The 20,739-nt window shown below is 49.2% G+C and overlaps 5 protein-coding genes across 5 annotated transcripts; 4 read left to right on the forward strand and 1 right to left on the reverse strand.

The window, feature by feature from the left end:
• Positions 1-254: 254 nt before the first annotated feature.
• On the reverse strand, positions 255-7,332 carry VFPPC_05722 (ankyrin repeats (3 copies) domain-containing protein; the record flags this gene model as incomplete). The annotated part of the gene is made up of 10 exons (XM_022428475.1): positions 255-451; positions 540-757; positions 831-954; positions 1,086-4,008; positions 4,090-4,573; positions 4,981-6,202; positions 6,256-6,418; positions 6,790-6,855; positions 6,912-7,233; positions 7,316-7,332. 10 exons carry the CDS (start codon positions 7,330-7,332, stop codon positions 255-257), a joined length of 5,736 nt encoding a protein of 1,911 aa, XP_022284278.1.
• Positions 7,333-9,379: 2,047 nt separating this feature from the next.
• Positions 9,380-10,729, forward strand: VFPPC_05724 (nnrS protein domain-containing protein; the record flags this gene model as incomplete). Its single annotated transcript, XM_018284870.1, has 4 exons — positions 9,380-9,566; positions 9,626-9,830; positions 9,890-10,413; positions 10,473-10,729. The coding sequence occupies 4 exons, from the start codon at positions 9,380-9,382 to the stop codon at positions 10,727-10,729; spliced, it is 1,173 nt and encodes a 390-aa protein (XP_018141768.1).
• A 3,739-nt stretch (positions 10,730-14,468) lies between these two features.
• VFPPC_05725 (hypothetical protein) lies at positions 14,469-15,995 on the forward strand (the record flags this gene model as incomplete). Its single annotated transcript, XM_022428476.1, has 5 exons — positions 14,469-14,591; positions 14,667-14,805; positions 14,861-15,542; positions 15,597-15,916; positions 15,991-15,995. The coding sequence occupies 5 exons, from the start codon at positions 14,469-14,471 to the stop codon at positions 15,993-15,995; spliced, it is 1,269 nt and encodes a 422-aa protein (XP_022284279.1).
• A 585-nt stretch (positions 15,996-16,580) lies between these two features.
• VFPPC_05726 (hypothetical protein) lies at positions 16,581-18,413 on the forward strand (the record flags this gene model as incomplete). Its single annotated transcript, XM_018284872.1, has 1 exon — positions 16,581-18,413. The coding sequence occupies one exon, from the start codon at positions 16,581-16,583 to the stop codon at positions 18,411-18,413; it is 1,833 nt and encodes a 610-aa protein (XP_018141770.1).
• A 138-nt stretch (positions 18,414-18,551) lies between these two features.
• VFPPC_05727 (hypothetical protein) lies at positions 18,552-20,032 on the forward strand (the record flags this gene model as incomplete). The annotated part of the gene is made up of 3 exons (XM_022428477.1): positions 18,552-18,615; positions 18,745-19,318; positions 19,381-20,032. The coding sequence occupies 3 exons, from the start codon at positions 18,552-18,554 to the stop codon at positions 20,030-20,032; spliced, it is 1,290 nt and encodes a 429-aa protein (XP_022284280.1).
• Positions 20,033-20,739: the final 707 nt, after the last annotated feature.

Raw genomic sequence — 20,739 nt, forward strand, 5'->3', positions numbered from 1 at the left:
TCTGTGAGTCGTCTCATTATTTCGGAGCCACATGCTTTACTACACGCAATCTTTTGAGGAGATTGAATACAATCACAACCACAGGGAGGTTCTGGATGAGAACAGCATTGAAGGTTGATATATGACGTACTAGTACCATAACGAAGTTCAGCTCTTCCATCCCCAACTCCTCTGAGGACTCATACAGCTCTTCCCAACACCACTTGTCAGAGACAGTTTACCATCGCAAAGCATCCACAGCCAATTGGTCTTCTTCAAAAGCTCCGGCGGATTCTGCGACGCCTCCCATTGCCGGGTCTCGTCGGTTGCTTAGCTGGCGGCTCCTCGAAGTACCACGTTGACGTGTCAAACTTGAACGGTTTCTGTCCAAAATTCGCCAAAACATTACAGCCTTGGGAATGGGCATCAAAGGAAACCGCCGGGTACAACTTACCCATGATATCTCGGAACGCTAGGCCTTTTCGAGGTACAAAATAACCCATAGTCAGCCCAGATACTCTTCCACGCTTCGGAGGCGTCTATTCCCTCAGGACACTTACCAAGACAATCACCATTCAATGTAAAGAAAGCAACCTCGTTGTCAAAGTCCACGCCGCACCCGACGACATCTCCCTTCGCATACGTCGGCCCATACTTAGTCGTTCCGCCCACAGTGTAATATCCCCCGTCAGCTCTGGAGTATCCCCAGGTTGCTACACCCCAGCCCAACTGTTGATCCAGGGGTGAATGCTCCTCGCAGAATCCCACGTGAATGAGGCTGTCGAAATAGGGATTTCGTTAGCACTCATAATGCAATTACCAGAGATGAAAACGCGGGACCAGTCACATACTTATCGTTAGCGTCCTCCATTATTTCGATCTCGAAGTAGTACATTTGATCGCCAGGCATGGCATGGTCAGCACGGATTACTGCGCTTGACTGACATTGATAGACCCAATTTGATGGGCGGCCAGCTGAGGTTGGTTTCAAGTAATTAGCCATTTGATTGATATGAACTGGGTCTCTGGGGTTTTGATGACAGTGTGCCACACTGCACATGCTGGGTGAGGAGAAACGAAGCCTATGATGCCGCACAACAACTTACTCATAACCGTGACAACTGTACCATCGTCTGAGACTTGCAAGCACCGCGACTTATCCTCTATGTGCCACTTCTGCGGCTGTCGACGCCCCGGCCCGAATGGGGTGAGGATATTGGCCGCGAACTTCTCCATGTTCTTCACCTTGTACCTAGTCGCAGTGTACGATGCCGTCCAGTCATCCCCGTCCAGCTCGATCCAGTCCTCCTCGCTTTGCATGTCACGAATGGTTTCCATCACAACACTCTCCTCGCCCGACGCAAACGCCGCATGCAGAACCAGGTTTGGGTTGCTAGGAAGGCGCCGGTTGATTCCAGCCTTCACTGTCTCACTAACGTTGGACTCGATGGCATCCCTTCCACGGCCTAGTCGGGCAGCCCAGTAGGCGTAAGTTCGCCCTCGGTAGTCTTTGATTGCTGGGTCCAAATCGGGATGTTCCAGAAGGGAATTTACGATTTCGCCGTCGGTATCTAGAGAGAATATGGCCCGGATGAGTGGTGTCTTCCCCCCTGTGTCGCTGGCATTGGGATCTGCTCCCCTTTCCAACAACTTCTTGACGATGTAGGCGTTATTACGTATGACGGCCTCCATCAGCGGCGTCCGTCCACCAACGTCCTTGTCGTAGATGGAGACATCTTCCATGGAGACGAGCTGATCAGCCAAAGTTTGATTCCTCAACTTTATTGCACAGGCTAGCAGGCTACGTCCTTTTGTGTCTTTTGCGGCCCTCGCCGTGCTGTCCATGTTGTCCAGGAGAGCTGTGATGACTTCGAGGTCGCCGAGCCGCAAAGCGATGAAGATCGCCCCTTGTCCTTCGTGCTCGACAGCCGGATCGGCACCATGTTGGAGAAGCAGCTTGACCGATCGTGGGTTTCGGTCGATGATGGCCGCGTGAAGGGCGCTGCCGAACTTTCCCCCCTTTATGTTGGGGTCGGCGCCCATCACGAGAAGCTTCTCCAGGACTGACAAGTTGCCCCTCGGTGCTGCCGCCTGCAGAACGGTCATGTATGGCTCGCACTCTTCGTTTACACCCGGTATCTTCTCAATGAGAAACGATATAAGTCTGTCATCAGATGAGGTGATGGCTTGTTGCAGTGCGTGAACCGAGATGTCGAGCTTGAAGCTCGAGGGACGCCATAGTGCAAACTCCAGTAGTGTTGCGTTGTTCCCCCACGATTTGGTCAAAGACAAGTCCACCGTGGTGGTGAGACCATTCTCGACAAGAAACTCAATAACATCAATTTGGCCATTCCACATTGCGGAGTCCAATGGGGTTCCGAATATCTCCGACCTAGCTCTTAGTTGTACCCCTTTTTCCAGAAGATACTTCACCACTTTGACATGCCCCTTTCCAGCCGCGAGATGCAGCGGCGTCCGGCCGCATTCCATGGAGAGGTTATAGTCTACATGGCATTTCTCAACGAGGAGCTCAACACAATCGAGATGTCCAGCCTGGGCCGCCCCATGCAGCGCTGTTGCTCCCTCCGAGTTGACGGCGTCGGCGGCTCTACCAGCCTCGATCAGCACTGCAATCGTCTCAGCACTACCATTTTCGGCGGCAAGAATGATCGGTGTGGATTTAGAATCTGTTAGAGCTCGATAATCCGCACCCTTGACTAAGAGCAATGTGACAACGCTCGATTGGCCCCAACTCGCTGCGGTATGAAGAGACGTCCAACCCTCAGTGTTTCTCATATGGCAATCAGCCCCTTTGTCGACGAGCAGTCTCACGATTTCAATATGTCCCCAAGCGCATGCTTGGTGCAGTGGCGATTCACCGTCGCCTCCGGGAAGATTTATCGCTTTGACCCCAGAGCCAGAAATGTGCGAGAGGAGCGCCCTGCATGCTTCGAGGCTGTTCATGACGGCAATATGAAGTGCTGTATCCTTGTCTTGGTCAGCGGCAACCACGTCCGCACCCAGATCCATTAGCAATGTGATCATAGTTGCCGATTTGCTTTGCGCGGCAATGTGGAGGGGAGTTTGCTGATCCGAACTCCGACGAATGTTGATGTCGTATCCCTCTTCAGTGACTAGAAATCGTACTAGCTCGTCGTGACCTTCTAACGCAGCGGTATGAAGAGGATAGAAACCCCCCCAGACTTCTGAAAGACTCTCACCACCGGTCTCTTTGCTCGTTGACACCGAGCCAGGGACATGAAGGAGCTGCTTAACAACGGCCACAAGTCCCCTTTTTGCTGCAAGAATCAAGGGCGTTTCGTCGTCATGATTCTTTATGTTTCTAATGCTGGGTTTCTCGGCACATAGAACCTCTAAAACGTTGACATTACCCTTTGCTGCTGCAACGTGCATTGGAGTATCTCCATTGGCAGTGCTTATCTCTGCCGCACATCCATGCTCCAACATAGCCATCACCGCTTGTGCCTGGCCTTCCCTCGCGGCAAAATGCATTGCTGTCATTCCTCCCTCATTGGGAAGATCTTTGCTGAATTTTGCAGAGTCTAGTAGAATACTAATTACCTCTGCGTGACCATGGCTGCCTGCTAAATGGAGGGCGGTGTTTCCTTCTGCGTCCACAGGATCAATGGCTCTAGTTTTGTCCACGAGAACCTTCACGCATTCTGCGTGGCCCTCGGCGGCTGCCAATCTGAGAGACTGATCGATATCGTCAAATATGGCATAGTTTTCATATGTCAGAAGCAGCCGGATGATGTCGGTGTAGCCTAGTTCCGCCGCAATTTGCAATGGCGATGCCGAACTCCGTTGACTCTCGTCACGCGAGGAGGTTTCATATAAGGCAACAGCTTCGCCATTGTCTTCGTCGTCGCGAACTTGCTGAGTTTTCTTGGTCAAGGCTTGCGTCACTTTATCATTCTTGAGTAGGAACTCAACAGTGCCACTAAATCCTCCTCTGACAGCCAGATGGAGCGGAGTCTCATGGTTGGCATTGACGGCTTTGATGTCCGCCTACAGTTGGAGAAGACACCGGCACGCTGATGTGTGCCCATAACGTGCAGCAAGATGGAGCGGCGTATCTCTATTGCGGACACTTTCCTGAACCATCTGAGCATCCTCCTCGTGAAACATAAAGAACCATATCAGATCTTCAAAACCTCCTTCGGCAGCTATCGCCACGGCATTGTATCCAGCCGAGTCTCGTGCTCTTGCATCGGCGCCTCTTCCGATGAGTAACTCGCTGATGTACAAGTTCGAGACCCGCACGGCGATATGTAATGCGTTTGTCTCAGTTCCATCGTCAGATGTGAGTTTAGCACTTGCTCCGTTCTCCAGCAGCAATTTTACCGTGCTTAAGTATCCGTACTGGGCAGCATAATGCAGGGGAGTATATCCAGCGTTGTCGTATCCGTTTACAGATGCCTTCACGAATCGAACGTGAGGAAGGCACTGAGAACATTGTCCAACCCTCCTGCGGCGGCTTTGTGTAACTGGGGAGTCGTACAAGATGATTGCATCTCGTAAAGTCTCAAGGCGATCTCCGAGTGCCCATGTTGGACTGCCAGCATCATCGCCTCTTGGATGAGATTTTCGTTTTCCTCCGAGACAGGCTTGTCCATCTGAGAAAGCAGTCCGTCAACGACTTGTGTCAGCCCCAGGCTTGCGGATATCTTCAGGGGTGATTCAAAGGCATGCAAGCTGAGGGGTTTTGTTCTGTATTTCCGTAGCAGGAAAGAGCAAAACTGCAACTTATTCTCCAGGAACGACAATACTTCTTGCAGAACATCCGAGGGAACAGGTGCCGCCCTTTGAAAATGATATGGCCAGTAGACAGATGCGTAAGATAGAAGATGAAGCTCGGTGGAATTCTCGGAATCACGTAGTTCGCATCGTTTTTTTCCGGATTCGTCATCTTGGGTATGCGAATCTACCCAGACAAGGTAGCGAAGACACTTCAGGAGGAGTCTTGTTTAAATGTCAGACCTGTCTTCTTTGTGTTGAGCACGGAACGCATCTTTCAGCACGGCGTCAGCAAACCAGACCCTCTCATCGTGGACTTTGACCCAGTTGCCCGCGATGCGATTCACATCTCCCGGAAGGTCTGACGAGATCTTGTCCAGACACTTGTCGAATTCCAAGGGAGCAGTGGCACTAATCTGGTCGAATGCCACGGCCACAGCGAATTCCGAGCTCATCAGGGGCCGTGCAGCATAGATGATCCAGGACAATCCTTCACCAGGCTGAATCCAGTTGATATAGCCAAGCGGAAGTCTCCGGAGCATTGCGTCAAAGAGGTCAGAAATAGTTGACGGAAAATGGTCAAGCCTCTCAAGCATGTTCCGTTTGGTAGACAGCATATGGGACAATTGTGCTTCCAACAGATCTACCTTGGCTAACGCCCAATATAGGCTTGGCGTTGAAGACCAGAAGTTGTCCATAATCATACCACCCAAGTCTCTGCAAAAGGCTCTGGATTCAAGTAGTCGGTCGACTCGAGATTGAACCAGTTCTTCGACGGAATGCCTCCAACCCACACCCTCGTCATTTTCCAGCCGAATCGTATGCAGTTGCTTTCCTTCCAAGAATCCGGCCCATGAAGGACTCCCTTCATTTCCGTCATCGCTCGCTATGATGATCTTTACAACCAAATTTGGAAGGCGTCGGAGCGAAGATAGATAGCTGAGGGCGAAGTCAAACACAGAGCTGAATCCTTGAACTGCTCGTATACTTGCGACTATCTGGCCATTGTCAATGTGGGAAACGAGAGACCAAAACGCGGCCCATAAGGACTTTTCATTGATGCATTTCCTTTGGATGATCCATGTGGAGAGACGGGCCGTATGACGAAACAAATTTGGGTTTTGTGACAGGAGCTGATGGACAAAAGATAGAAGCATGGCTTCCGTCGAAGAGCCATACAGTTCTTGATCTTTGAACGAGAAATTGAGGAAGTATGTTTCCTTCTTCCAATGTGCCTCTTGGACCAAGCTAACAATGTGGGAGGCGAGAACCGACGCGCCGGATCCGGGATTTCCGCAGATGTACAAGAATTCGATGTCTTTGGCACTTTCCCAATTCTTACAGCCCGGTTGAGTGTTGACCCAGTCCATGGAACAATAGGCGGGTAGTTTCTCTGGCATCTGATGCAAGTTTGGGTCGATTTTAGCCAACTCGCGGGCGAAATTTCGATACTGATCAAGAACAGCTGCTACTACTTAGTTGAATCCTTGTTCTACATGAATGAAAAAGACGTCTTACAAGCTGTCTCATCAACAACATTCTCGAGACTTTTGAGCTTAACTTCTAGCCATTTAGCTAGTGGCTCCCCATTATGAATGTTGCAGAGGTTTGTGTGGTCGCTTGAAACGCCAAAGCTCTCTGAAGTAAATGCGCCACTGGTAGCTGAATATTTTGATATAACCTGACATAGATATGTTAGTCAGTACCCCAAACCCCGCTTTACATCAAGTTGCAGTATATAGCACGACAGTTGCATTGACCTACCGCGTTTAAATTTGAGCCCGACTTGCCGATTGGTTGCTCATATACATTGCAGAGCTTGTACGACCCGGATATACTACCGAAGGATTCAGAAATCCCAGATAACACATCAGGCAGGTCCTTCATGCCCGCTCATAGCATATTCATGCGGAGGGGCGATATATAGAGAAGATTGACGATGTGCTTCTCCCAGGATTGGGATATCGGAGGCCTTTGAGGGGTGCCAAAGAAGACCTACCAACATTAGTTCTATTTAATATAAATTCTGAGGAGCGCCTTCTTTGAACTTACTGTTGCTATTGTGTTTTCTAAAACTGATCGGTAGAACGGGTCTTCCCTATGTGCAAGGACAAGTGCCTGGTACGACGAAGTTAGGTCTCAAGTTAGACATTGCAAGCGGCAAGAATCATCACCTTCATTATCACAGAACCCCCAAGATCATGTCCAAAAAAGACTAGTTCTGAGAGTGGGAGTGCGGAACCCTGGTCCTTCGAAAAACTCCCTTCATCTTGGAGCCTGGATCTGATGTCGAAATCGAGGGAGACTTTATCAAGTAAATGCTTCGCTTCCTCTTCGATTAACTGTTTTCCATTCGAAAATTTCCCTGTGGGCTCAACAAATAGATTGTGTACGATACATCGGCAGTTTGGAAACCACTGTTTGAGCTTTCCAACCAGGCTAGAAGGGTCATTTTCGGGAGCAACCTGTCTCGTTATCCCCCCTACAACGATGAAGCTGATACCAGTGATACCATTAGCTTTGCTTTTAGCAACAATTCGGCCTTAGACCACAGGTCCCTAGCCAAGAGGTTTCTTACCAGAGGTTTCTCGACATGGTGATTTAGTCATGCGTTCTCGATCTTGATAATACCACTTGGTTCAATACGTTCCATCCTAGCTTTTAATATTGACGACAGGCCATTGGCAGTAATTAATGCGAAGGTTCTTTGTTCTAGGTGAGCTAAATTAATACCAGACCTTTTCCGGATCAAGATGAGCGCTGGTCTTTTCTGCTAATTCACTCTTTGTTTCCATGTTTCAGCGCGTTGATCATTTCGGCTCACACGTCACACAAGCTGTTGGGTGGCAGCAGGTATCTTGTACATCGGAATGTATCCTGGTATCCGGCTGTGCCATTACATTAGACCACAGGTGGGATGACAAACAAGCACAGCCGTACGGAGTACACACGCCCCCTTTGTTCCTGGATACGAAAGTCGGCAGAACAAGTGTGGTATCACGCCCAACGTCTCTGTGTCGGATGAGTACGATGAGCCTGGTGTCATGGCTAACTTGATCGACAAGGCGGACAGGGAACTCCTCCAGTTTAGGTTGATTTACAGAATGGCAGGATGATGGCTATTTAAAGCCGCCCTAGGTGTTCTTCTCATTGTATTCCGGCTGGTAGTTTTTGCCATCCCCAGGATACACATTTAGTTTTGTAAAGTCAATGCCCTGGATAATCCGCGCCTGCATTCCTGTCAGCAATTCAATCCACCCTTTTTTTCATCTCGTTTTCCAATACCAAGCTCTCTCAGAAACGAGGTAGATAGACCAAGGAAAACTCACATTGATGGCAAGGATGTCTCCTTTCCTGTGACCTCCCATAAAGTCGATGCCAATGCTAGTCCCACAAACTTTACAGAACTTGTGCTCTCGCGTTTTGGATGCGAAGCGGTAACCTTGAAGCCTTTCCCAACCAGAGATATCTTTCATATCTGCTCGAAAAACGTAAATCAACAGATAACCGTTCTTGGAGCATATTGAACAGTTGCATGATAGCACCAGTGCGGCCTTGGACTTGCTTTCGAGACGTTCATGCGAAATTTTAAATGACGTAGCACCGCAGTGGCAACTGCACGAATACCAAACGGCCTCTGCCTCCGGGTTAGGCTTGGGATTTGGGTCAGCTACGCTCGACATGTTGCCGTAACACGAGGAGATAGACTAAGCTTTTGGTTTAGGATGCAAGCCATCTTTACAACCAGGAAGGTTGACAAACCTAAATGTTTACTAGAATCGCTTTCCCCTCTTCTCGTTACGCATCGCAGAAGTTCCCCGCACCTTGGGAGGACGCATGCAGGATCTTGAGTCGACTTCCTGGGTCTGACCCAATATCACCATGCCATTGGCCAGGACGCCACAACATTACCAGAAATGAGCACTCGGTAGTCGGCACAACTATGATCGTTCAGGTTGTAGTCGGGGTTAATGTCATAAATGTTGCCGAGTTGTTGCTGGAGATGGTTACATTGACATGTGCTTCAACCCTATTTTATTCCACTTATGCCCACGCGGCAAGTAGGCTTGATGACTCTACAGATCGGGCCCGTATCGGCAAATTTGGTCCTGCGGCCTGGTGATTAAATAATGCTGTGTCTATAGGCTCTAAATGTCATCTAGTTTCACCTATCATCTCGCTTATTCTCAAAACCAAAAGTCAAATGTTCTACTAAATATTGGTGTTGACTCGGCGTTAACTTGGTGGCTAATTTGTGGCTGCTTTTCAACCAGACACTTTCCAGAACAACTAAACGACCGACCGGAAATATGGCTGGGAAGGGAGTGGCTTGCAGGCCCGACAGATCGGGATTTCCGCATGGCAGACTTATTGTGTTCCCAATGGCTAAATTGATTGGACGCCGCGGCAGATGAATTCGCACCTTGACTCAACGGAATCTATGGCCAAATATCCTCGGTACAGCTTGACTAATTTAGCCCTTTATGCTAATCATGGCCCAGCTCAAGAGGCACTTCTATATAAATTGCATATGTAGTTGTAACAAAACTGTCACCACATACGTACTCTGGTTTGCCCTCCCTTGATTGTTAGGCCTACTACCTGTTAAAAGAGGCTGAAACTTGCTTACTCGCCTTCAAGAATGAAGACACAATCATGGCTCTTGCTATTGGCTTGTGTTGTAGCTCAAGCCTCGCCAACGGTGGAAGAAAACCGCAGACCTGACGCTCCTGGTCAGAATATCCATAAAACCGGAGAACCACCCGCAGAACGTACTATATTTGCAGTCCTTTCTTTGATATACATGACAGTTCTGTCCTTACTACTAGGTGAGAGCCCCAACTTACTTCTGAATACCCATGGAGCCTGACCCTGATATTACGAGCAGGGTTCCGCGTTGGTCGACAGCGCAATAACGGAATATGGAAGCGAAACATCACGTCCATGCTTGTTCTTGGCCTATTTTTCATCGTTATGGCGTTTATTATTAGCACCACAGCCCTAGTGGCCGGCCAGGGATTGGACACGGGCTCGCTCTGCAATGCGGTCGGTTTGACCTGCGTGGTCTGCTACACCTTAGCCAAAAGCATCATGTATGCCCGATATGTTATTTATTCATATAAAGCCCACGGCAGAGGCTAACGGGTACTAGCTATCTCTTCTTCATCGAGCGCATCCACGTCGTTCGTGCGCCTTTCTTTCCCCGAAGTCGCGATTGGATTTACATAACTTGCATGATCCTGGTCTTTGTTATCTTTGTTGTTCAATTCACCAACACGTTTCTTCGGCGAGATAGCGAGATGCAGCAGCGTGACGGGCGCTGCCACATGGGAATATGGAGGGTTGCGTCCATTATGCTTCTTACCATTGATGTAGTTAGCGGCTTAGGCTTAACCGGCTTGTTCTTCTACCTCCTTCATCCGGTAACCAAGGCTCATGGCTCAGCACTTGCGCCTGCGCCTGGCGTTTCCCGTTCTGGTGCGGCAGGGGAGGCATTCATGGCCGAGAATAACAGATTCGAATCGGCTATCCAGCGCAACATTCGAATACTACTACGGAAGAGTATTATAGGGGGCTTTCTTATTGTCACTCCGACCATCGCCAACATGATTCAGCTGGTCATCACAGAGGTGCATGAGTTAGCTATTATATGCTTGAGTATCTGCATGCTCGACGGTACGTTTCCCTCCATTCCCTGATGTACAAATTTGGGCTGGGAGGCTAACTTAACACAGTGACATTGAACACAGTGGTAGTGAACTGGCTTACCTTTGGATCTAGTGCCGAGGCAGAGAGGAATCTGACCCGTTTGACACAAGATCGTATGCAAACTTTGCAAGGGCAATCCTCACCACCTACCACAAGCAGCGGAGGGGACGGGAGAGATGGAGAACTCGGACTCGAGATTGCTACGCATGGGCTGCTCAGAGAACCCGCACCGCAAGTTGCGGCCACGTCAAGTGCCAGTGAATTAGATACATCACCGGGGTAGCAATGCATACCAGTGATGGAAGAATTGTTGACCATGGCCCGTAACGAGTCGTGAGCCATGGCGTCTAGAACTTGTAGATCTGGCAGATCTTCGCTGGCTGGTAGCGCAAATCTACGGGGTGACGACAGCTAGATAGCATACGTGTTTGGCAAGTTCGAGAGATTAGAAGATATTAACGTACTCTCTGTCTTGTAGTAAAATACATTTGCGCAGAAGAGCGACTAAAGTTTGCAAGTTAGAATCAAGTTCCCAATGAAGCTATAACACGGGGTTAAACCATCTAGCTGTCTCAGGATTGTTTTGAGCACCCAGTTTTATGCATTCTTATTCGCCTTGTACACCGTCAACTGGTTCATTACAATGCCAATAACACGCGTACACACCGCCCCAAGGCCAATGGTGTAAGTCCGAAGTCATTGAGACGATATTCCAATATGAGGCCATTAGACCGTCGGTCTTTGTTCCGGTGAAATCTCTTACCAGAGGCTTTGTGACATGTCAATCTATGAAACGTATGAATAGACCGACAGCACTTGCTTCAACTAGAGGCTCTATAGCAGCTTACAACTTTAATGCTAGATCATTGGCAATACTCAGTGGGAAACGCCTGTTTGGTGAGCTAAATTAAGACCACGCTTTCTCGAGAAACAAAGAGGGTCCTGCTTTCTCCTGCCCATGCACCCTTTGTTGCCAGATTCGCCGGATTCATCGTCTGTATTCACATGTCACATAACCTGCCAAGCAGCTTCAGACAGTGGTGTCCTGTACAATGGAAGGTCTGCTGATTCCCGGAGTCGATCCCCTGCATGTTGGGTTCAGTTGCTTCAGAGTCCAACCTCAGCATACATTGGCTCTCAGACGGCCTCTAGCCTGGAGTTTCACCAGCCTTTGTTCCGCTGTCATAAATGATTAGAATACCCCCAAACCCCAAAGGGCGGACACCCGCAGGCAGCAAAAGTCGGACACGCTCAAATTTGGCTACGAAGCCACGCTCCGCTAGCTACTTTAAGAAGGGCATGTCGAGCTCAAGTAAATGAGCAAAACAAAGGCCGATGCCATCGTTCAGCATGGAGAATGCGGCCACGCTACTCGTGCTGCAGTGGAAGGAAGTGAAGTTGGTCACTTCGCTCTCAGGGTACGCTTTTCTTCTTAAAAACGTAACATCCCTTTGAGCAACGAAACTGGGTCAATCGTGATCCCGGTTATATATCACTGTGTTATGCGCCTAAATGCGTCTAATACCCACTACAATTTTGCCAACTGCTGCAGACACTGCAAACATTTCGGCTTAATTTTCTACTTCGCAGCGGCATTAGCAACTACCCTACCCTTCTAGCCCCGTACGGCGGCTTGCTTTTGCCATTGGCACGAGTGCGAGCAGAAACGGCCGATACATCATTGAGTCCATTTGAACCGCAATGAAATCGTAAACAATCTCCTGGAAGTCACATGTGCCTCTGTTTTGATAATATCAAATCTCCCGATCTTTCAGCCGCAGTCCCTGCACAAGCCACCGGCATTTGCTTTACTCAACTCAGTAAGTATCGTCTCGACGCCCCATGCTGCCATGTGTGTTGCAGAGTAGCAATGCATGGATGAGCTTAGATCCTTTCGGACACAAGAGTTCAAGCAAGGGTTGCTCCATTGTCATTTCCGAAGTCCTGTTAGTTGGTGGATCGACATTGGTAAACAAGCGAACACGTCAAAACGGTCAAGACATGATACGGCCAAGGGAAAGAAGAGATGCACATTTGTTTATCCAAGAACGAGTCTTGACCAATTATTTCGACAGGGTTAGCTTCATTTGGTGGCTTGATGTTGAACAACTCAAGTACAACTCAGACAGTTGTAGTGCTAAGGCGAGTTTGTCGATTCCCGCCGAACTGTTTTCTTTCAATTCCTTCTCCTGGTGCTCCGTCTTGAGACAAATTCCAGAAAACATCTAGCCCAGAGCGGTGCTCAAGTCAGAAGAAAGTTTCAGCCATGTCCTGCAAAACGTAGCCCATTTCCAAATGTCGCAGCAGACCAACGTCAAGGAGTGATGGAAAGCACCATGTCCCTTCCTGTGGATACCCAAGTTGTCGGAGGTCACCGCAAAGGGGCTGAATCAACAAGCAGCATTTTCTTCCTTGTTTACCAAACTTGAACCGCAGTTCCTCCTTTCCAACCCTTATTTGAAAGTCTTGGCGGCGGCATTGACACTCTCTCGGCCGATCCCGCACCCTCAGACCATTTAATATAAGCATCCAACGCAGCGGTAAACCCCACAAGAGCAGCTAGCATTACTCTCGTTGCCAATAGACTCAAAATTGAGTCTCATAGGGCAACTTGAGGTGCACACAAATTACGTTGCAAAACCCGCCAACGAGCAAGACAAGACGCACTTCTCGACCAGCAAACCTCAAAGTCGGCGAACTGCTCAACGCCCTGTTCACATGGGAGCCTTCCCTGTTTGGCATTTCGTCCGATGTGGATCGAAGCCACTAGTTACCGTTTGTGGCGGCAAGCCGGTCGATATGCAGGGGTTAAAAAGCCCGAACCACAGAAAAGCTTGAAGAACTTCCAACTGCGAGTCATGGGGCAGATGTCCATCGTTTGTCCTGAGAGACATTGAAATGACAAGTCATCTCATCCCCAAATTTCCAAGAAATCAAGTGAGACACAGTCAAAGCGATCGTGATACAACTCTGCGGGTCGCTGATGGGCCACACAACAGAGTTGCTGCGCAGTTACTTGGCTTGTAAAGTTCTAAACAGTTCCGCGCAAGGGATGTCAGTTGGAAAGATGGAAGCCACGCGGAACCAACTCCGACCATCAACACGAGGCAAGTTAGTTTGCAGACTTTCGAGTCAACAGCAACTAACACTCTTCCAATGCAAGCCACAATCTGGAGTATTGGCACTTACTGCGCTATCTACGCTGAATTAATCATATGAAACAGGTAGTTGCAAGAATCACTCTTCTGATCTCAAATTGGCCAATTTACCAACAAAAATCTGAATAAACACAAAATGAGATGCAAAGTGAGATCTTCATTGCCCTCTTTCCAAACCCTCAGCCCGACTCATGAGAGACCCCTAAAACCCTCCGTACCCATATCACCGTCTCAACGCCATGCTTGAGCGTGCAGTAGCTCGTCCAGTGTCCTGGGTTGGGCCCAGGGGTTACCGTAACCCATCGCATCTCTTCGCGTGGGGGGGACTTGTTCTTGTCGCCGCCGCCACATCAAGCCCTTTCCCCTCTTCTGGGTGCAGAATTTTGTCACTTGAGACACTTGAGCCGAATCATGTCAAACTGAGTTGTCATTGGGGCGAATGAGGCTTTACCGCGCTCCAGGGGTTTTGGTGACTCGTGGGTGCGGCAACTTACGTACCCGTAGAGTTTTTCCATGCATGATCGATGTGGATATAACTACACTGGGAATGTTCTGCGCCTTTATTGTCTGCGAGGCGGTACAATCTTGATTTCCCCACAACTTCACATGCTGCGCGATTGGTTTTCAATATTTCGATCCCGTTAGGCCCGGCTGTAGCCATATTCCCCGTAGTTTACCTGTCACTTTCTTTCGACTTTCATCCTTCCTTTTTCTCTGTCCACCCTGCGAAGGATCGAGTTGATGTCAACCAGTTGAGGAAGTTTCGGCCTTTAAAGGAAGGTGCTTGGGACTCTTCACGCGTAGCTATTGCTGCGACGATTTTTCTCTTCGGCACCGGCTCAAGAGAATGGGACGTTGGTGACAATGCGGCTTTCTATCAGCTCGGCCATTCTGTGGGCTTGTTTGTCAACATTTGCTCTCGCCCAGCATTCCAACATAACGTATCCGTCGGCATCCGAGATTCTCAAGGATCTTCCTCCTTGTGCAGTAAGGAAACCGCCCGTGGCTAATAGCTCAATTCGTTCGAAATAACACGTTCACTAACTACGTGATTGTGTTTAGGCCAAATGTCTAACAACGGTTGTCCCTGGTTCTGCTTGCTCCGTCACAGACGTTGAGTGTATTTGCACGAACCAACCAATTCAGGATGCAGCCGAAAAGTGCATTCTGCAAGGATGCCCTTCGCTAGTCGATGCTCTCTGTGAGTAGTATCGCTGCCTCAAAAACTGGTACATTCCTAATGCATTCCTGCACAGCCGCCAAGAATATCACAGCAACGGCTTGCCATGCTCCCGTTCGTGACCGGTCAGGCCAATATGTAGCCGTATCGATTTCCCTAGGGACCATTACAGTTCTCTTCGTTCTTGTACGGTTAATTTTCAAGCAATTTTTCAGCGCCAACACCGGACTAGCGGCAGACGACAAAGTGATTCTTGGCACCCTAGCACTTCGAATCTCCTGCACGATTATCAACGTCGAGGGCCTGGCGGCCCATGGCCTAGGCAAGGATACGTGGACGCTACCATCACACGAGTTAACGACATTCACCGAGTGGCTGTATATCATGGAGGTGCTATACTTGGCAGAACTATCCCTCATTAAACTCAGTCTGTCTCTGTTCTACGTTCGCATCTTCCCTGGTACGATTATAAAACGACTTCTCTGGGGCACAGTCATCTTCAACATTCTTTACGGAGCGACCTTTGTCATAACGGCAATTTTCCAGTGCACCCCGATCAACTATTTTTGGACGCAGTACGTGGAAGATCATGCAGTTGGAAAATGTATCAACATCAATGCTTTTGGCTGGGCAAATGCCGCCATCAGCGTCGCTCTGGATATCTGGATGATTAGTATCCCGTTGAGTCAGATTCCGAAGCTGAAGCTGCACTGGACAAAGAAGTTTGGTGTTGCCATCATGTTTTTCCTCGGAGCATTGTAAGTACAGGACTGTTAAATAGCGAGTGGTAGGCATCTGCTAATGTTCTTTAGCGTTACTATTGTGTCAATCCTTCGACTGAACTCGCTCGTTTCCTGGGCAAACTCGACCAACCCAACCTGGGATCAGTGGAACATCGTCTACTGGTCTACAATCGAAGTCAACGTCGGAATGATTTGCACGTGTCTTCCGTCCATTCGTCTCCTCATGCTACGAGCATTCCCGAATTTGACTCGTTCGCAGCCAACGCACGGCAGCAACTCCTTCAGTCACCACACAGGCGGTCAATCTGGATTGGATAGAAGAACAACAGGGAGGGATCACCGTCTTTCTGAACTCGATCAAACCAGGGGGCACACTTGGACACGAATAGGTGCGTGGTTGAGTGGTCACAGAAACCCACGACGTCAGTATGCTAATGAGATGACTCAGAGTCAGAGACCAAAGCATGAGCAGCTGCCACTGCCATAACTCTAATTTGTTCTTTGTTACATTTACATTTATATATACCCAGCAGGTTTGGAAGCGCTACCAGGGCGACATGGACGACTCTAATAATGTCTCATTGAGAGACGGTGGTTGTGAAGAGACATGATAGGCGGATGTATATAGCCCTGACAAAGTAGCTCGGAATACATGATTGAGCAGATTAATGAAGCGCCTAGTTTATTTTTCCTCTATTTTAATTGAGATTGATGTCAGCCGCTTGCCTTTTTAAGGTCGCCGAACCAGGCGATCCTGTTCTGGAAGTAGCCGATGAGGCTTAGCATGGATCTTTTGGCAAGCGATGTGAGTCTCGAACGAATAAATCCTTAGTTGAGCCACTTTACCATGCAACTCGTCGTAAAGTGATTTGCTAGCGTCTTATTGCCACCCTTAAACAACTTCAACCAACACTTCAACATGTGCATATATAATACCAGGCTGTCAGCATTGGTTTTTCGTTCGAAGACCTCACTAATTCACGTCTCTGAAGAAAAAGCTGCCGACTTCCAACTCCTAGCCAGTTTTCTGGCTCCAGAGGTTCCCTCGCCATCATGGGCTGTACTACATCAAAGCCAGAAGAGGGTGCTACTGCGGTTCGAAAGATTCAGTTGCCGCCCACCCTTCCCGAAGTCAATTGGGAGATCGATCCTTCATGGACTGAATTTTTGAAAGAGCTGGAACAGAAGGCCGTTGAGGCAGGGGCACACGATGAATTCTGCGCCTCATTTCAAGAAATGCTGCCCAAGCTTGTGCGAGGGAAGTTGGCTGAAAACTTTCCCGAGTGTGTTCAAGGCGGCACGATGCGAGAAATGAGCAATACATCTGGGTTTCCAACTAGAGATGCCTCTCCGTGCCAATATCCCACACAACATGTCATAACTCTTGACGACGTTGGCAAAGGCATCTTGTACAATCAAACATTCATTATCGCCACGCCATTGAGACCACAAGACGAGAAAGATGGGCAGAGTCGCATTGTGCCTGGTGCAACACTCGATTCGACAGAGATGTTCTACACAAAAAGCGCACTCGTAACTCACCTCGCTTTACTGAGCCAACAAGACCTCAACATTAGGCATGGTGTCATTGACATATACATGGGGGTGGACAAGATTACCTGCAAACTTAATCGGAACAATACGGAACCTACCATTGTTCCTGTGCCATGCACTACATCACAGGAGTTCCAGGCGCTTACCAAATGGATGGTAAAGCAGGTCAAGACCCATGCGGACGAGATTCGGGGGATGTTTCGGCCGTACTTGTTCAGAATGACAGTTCGAACAGGGGCAAATGGCCCTCACGGCTGCACGGTCTGGGACGAAGGGAAGCTTCCGTTCTCAGTTAACGGCGTTCCATATCAATTTCCCACGAGGTTACTTGTCGTGAGAGACTACAACAACATGACAAAGGGAGTCGAAGCAGCTCATTTCATGGTGAATGCCAAGGATACTACCCCAGAGGACAAGCCTTCAGTGTTGTTGAGAAACTTGGATCCCACTAAGAATCCGGGCGGCGTGCTCGCCATCACTTTGGTAGTGGCGATCAATCCAGAAGTCCTCTGGCCGAAACTCGGCGCATATGCCAAAACTGCTGCCTTCAAGGCAGCCGAGCAGGCGTTGCTAGACCATGTGAAACAACTAAACAGAGAAGGCAAGGTTCAACGATGCGACGCGTATGTATCAATGGGAGTGGACTTGTCGCAGCACAAGTTTGTAGGCGACGAGATGCCTTTCACTATCCCCGCGGACAGCCAAAGCACCCTTAGCCGGGCAGATGGAAACAAGAGCCTAGAGACAGACTTCCACGTCACATTGGAAGAACAACCAAAGCACACTCTCTTCCAGTCTGAAAGCGAATTCCAAGCCGTCAAAGAGGTTATGCGACAGCGAGCTCGAGAGGACCCTGAACGCAACCGCACTCTCCAGATGATGATCGGTCCCATGATCGCAAAGCAGTTCCTGGAGGTGAACTACCCGCATTGCGAAATTACAGACGAAGGGGAGTTTCCGGCAGTGTTGCCAGATGGAATTGAAATGCAGATTTGCGATACAAGGCTCGTTGTGGCGAGAGATCCGAAGCAAGAGCCCAAGAGTGTCGTTGCTGCTATACATGTTGTGCCGTGTCCAGACGGACCAGATGGCGAGTTGACTGTTTTAAGTGACAAGGTGTGGTTGGACACGAAGGAGATGAAGGGAGCCGAGTTTGCGTTGCTGGGCTTGTTGAAGAAATGGTATAAAGAGGGGAAGGTTTCTGAGGTGGATTGCATGGCTCAAGTTATGATGGCTAAGGACGCCTCGATTTACAAGTTTGTGGATGGTGAGAGATTCGAAGATTATAGCGATGAGAGGAATAAGGCGTTTATTTGGCCTGGGACAGCGTAATAATTAATAATCATAATGAGGATAATGAATTGAATTGGATGAAGAGCAATATTGTATAACTTCACGGAAGGTTCATTGGTGTTTAGTTACATTCAATTCAAGTTCATTGTGGAAGTGCTAGCAGGCAATCTGGAGGATATGTTTGAGGATTTGCCAACGAACTACACGCAGCCTCACGGAAGGGGCATGACTGTGATCAAAGGCCAAGTTTACACTACCAAAATACTGTAGTAATGTCTTTAAGCCCGGTATACTCTCGTAATACTCAATTCTTGTGCATTCCTCTTAAAAATGGCCAAAAAAAAAAAAAAATAAAAAAATAAAAAAAGAGGGTACAGGGTAGCGGAGTCTGTCAATGTAGCCAGGAACCGTGCCTGCCAACTTTGTGGCCACAGCTTCCGCCCCACAACCCCTCCAACATTACCTCCAGCTTCGTCACCAAGATCACCATTTCCTCAACATCCCGCCTCGGTTCCTCTCGCCATCGCCTCCTCTCTGATACCGAGCTCCCAGGGCTATACGACTCCCCTCCTAGCTCCTCCTTCCAGAATCGATCACCTCGAATCCCGCATCATGGCCAGCAAAGTAGACAAAATCGTCGCCCGGTTGCAACAAAAGATTACAGATGGCGACTACTACGAAGCCCAACAACAGACTCGAGTCGCCGCCTCTCGCTACATCAAGACTAAGAGCTGGGATTCCGCCATTGACATCTTATCCAATGTTGCACAGTCACTTCTGAAAGCTGGCCAGGGCGGCAGCGGTGGTGACTTGTGCATAATGATGGTGGATGTGTACAAGCAGGCGGAGCTGACGCCCGATTCTGCGTCAAAGGGACGATTACTTACTTGTTTGCGGTTATTTGGCGGGGAGGAACCTACGAGGAAGAAGTTCATTACTGACATGCTGGGGTAAGTTGGACTACGGTGCCAGCATTTTGCAGGATATGCTAACTAACAACATGTAGCTGGTCGGCCAAGTTCGGCGACTATCCCGCCGGAGACCCAGAGATTCATCACGTAGCGGGATCTCTGTACGCAGAAGAACACGACACATACGAAGCAGAGCGACATCTTGTCCTTGGCACTAAAGATTCCCCCGAAGTTCTATTCAAGATGGAGTATACTTGGTACAAGGAGGGCGACGCCCATCTCGCGCCTCACTTCGCCGGACGAGCAGTGCTGCCGTATTTGCTGGTTGGTAACGTTCGCGCCGCCAACACCTGCTACCGTCTCTTCACCAGCGCACTGAGCAGCGACAACCCCAGCCTCGGTGTGCAAGACGTGTCAAGTTCACACTCGGATATCCGAATCTTCCCTAGTCTACCGCTCCTCAATTTCCTCGGTCTCCTCCTACTTGCGATTCAACGAGCCGCACCAGATGTCTACAAGGGCCTCATCGCCAAATACGCCACACAAATAAATGAGACGGATGCGTGGGCGGAGCCGTTGGAAATGATTGCCGAAATGTACTTTGGCATCACGAAGCCAAGACAAAGTAATCCTCTGATGGACCTGATGAGCGGGCTATTTGCCGGCGGCGGCGGCGCACCACCTCAACAGCCGCGAAGGCAAGGAATCCGGGGTCCAGATACCCCTATGGCTGAGGGGTTGGATTAATTCAGTCCGTGGTGTGTCGTAAGGCGAATACGTAGTGATGTATCATATACAGATACCAGGAAACATAGCAGAGAGCGTTTGTCGTGGGGAGTAAAACGTGGACTGTATGCGAAAACGATTAAAAGCGAGTCATCATCGAACCTGATCTTCTGCTTCGAACATCCAATTATCTTCAGCTAGCGCAGTGACTTTGGCGCGTAAACTTGCTCTCACGGCTTCGAGAAGCTCTACATATTCCAAATTAGCAGGATGGCGAAAATGTGATGCCCTGTAAAACATACCCTCAGGCTGATCTGGCACGGCACTATGATTAATACTATGATGTTTCACAGCTTCCGAAAGCCGTTGCCTCTCCTCTAAACATCACCGTTAGCACACACTTGACACTCAACACAATCCGCACATACTCTCACTATCATCCCTCTCATCCGGCTCGTCCGTCTCCATAATTGGCGTAGGCGGATCGCCCAACTCAATCTCGCCTTGCTGGTTTCTCACCACAATCTCAGAGCCGTCTGAGAGAACCTCCACGTCGAGGCGCACCGTGTCCGCTGAGTTGGAGGAGCTGGCTGTTGGTCGACGGGTTAACTGGCTGCGGAAGAGGTTTGGCCGACTGGCGTTTGCGACTGCTCCTGGCGCGTGGCGGGGGCGGTGGATGCCATTTGGAGGCGGTTGTGATCTTTGACTCATTAGGCAAGAAGTCTAGT

The sequence above is a fragment of the Pochonia chlamydosporia genome, chromosome 5, assembly GCF_001653235.2.
Source record: "Pochonia chlamydosporia 170 chromosome 5, whole genome shotgun sequence".
In the NCBI taxonomy this organism is placed as follows: Eukaryota; Fungi; Ascomycota; class Sordariomycetes; order Hypocreales; family Clavicipitaceae; genus Pochonia; species Pochonia chlamydosporia.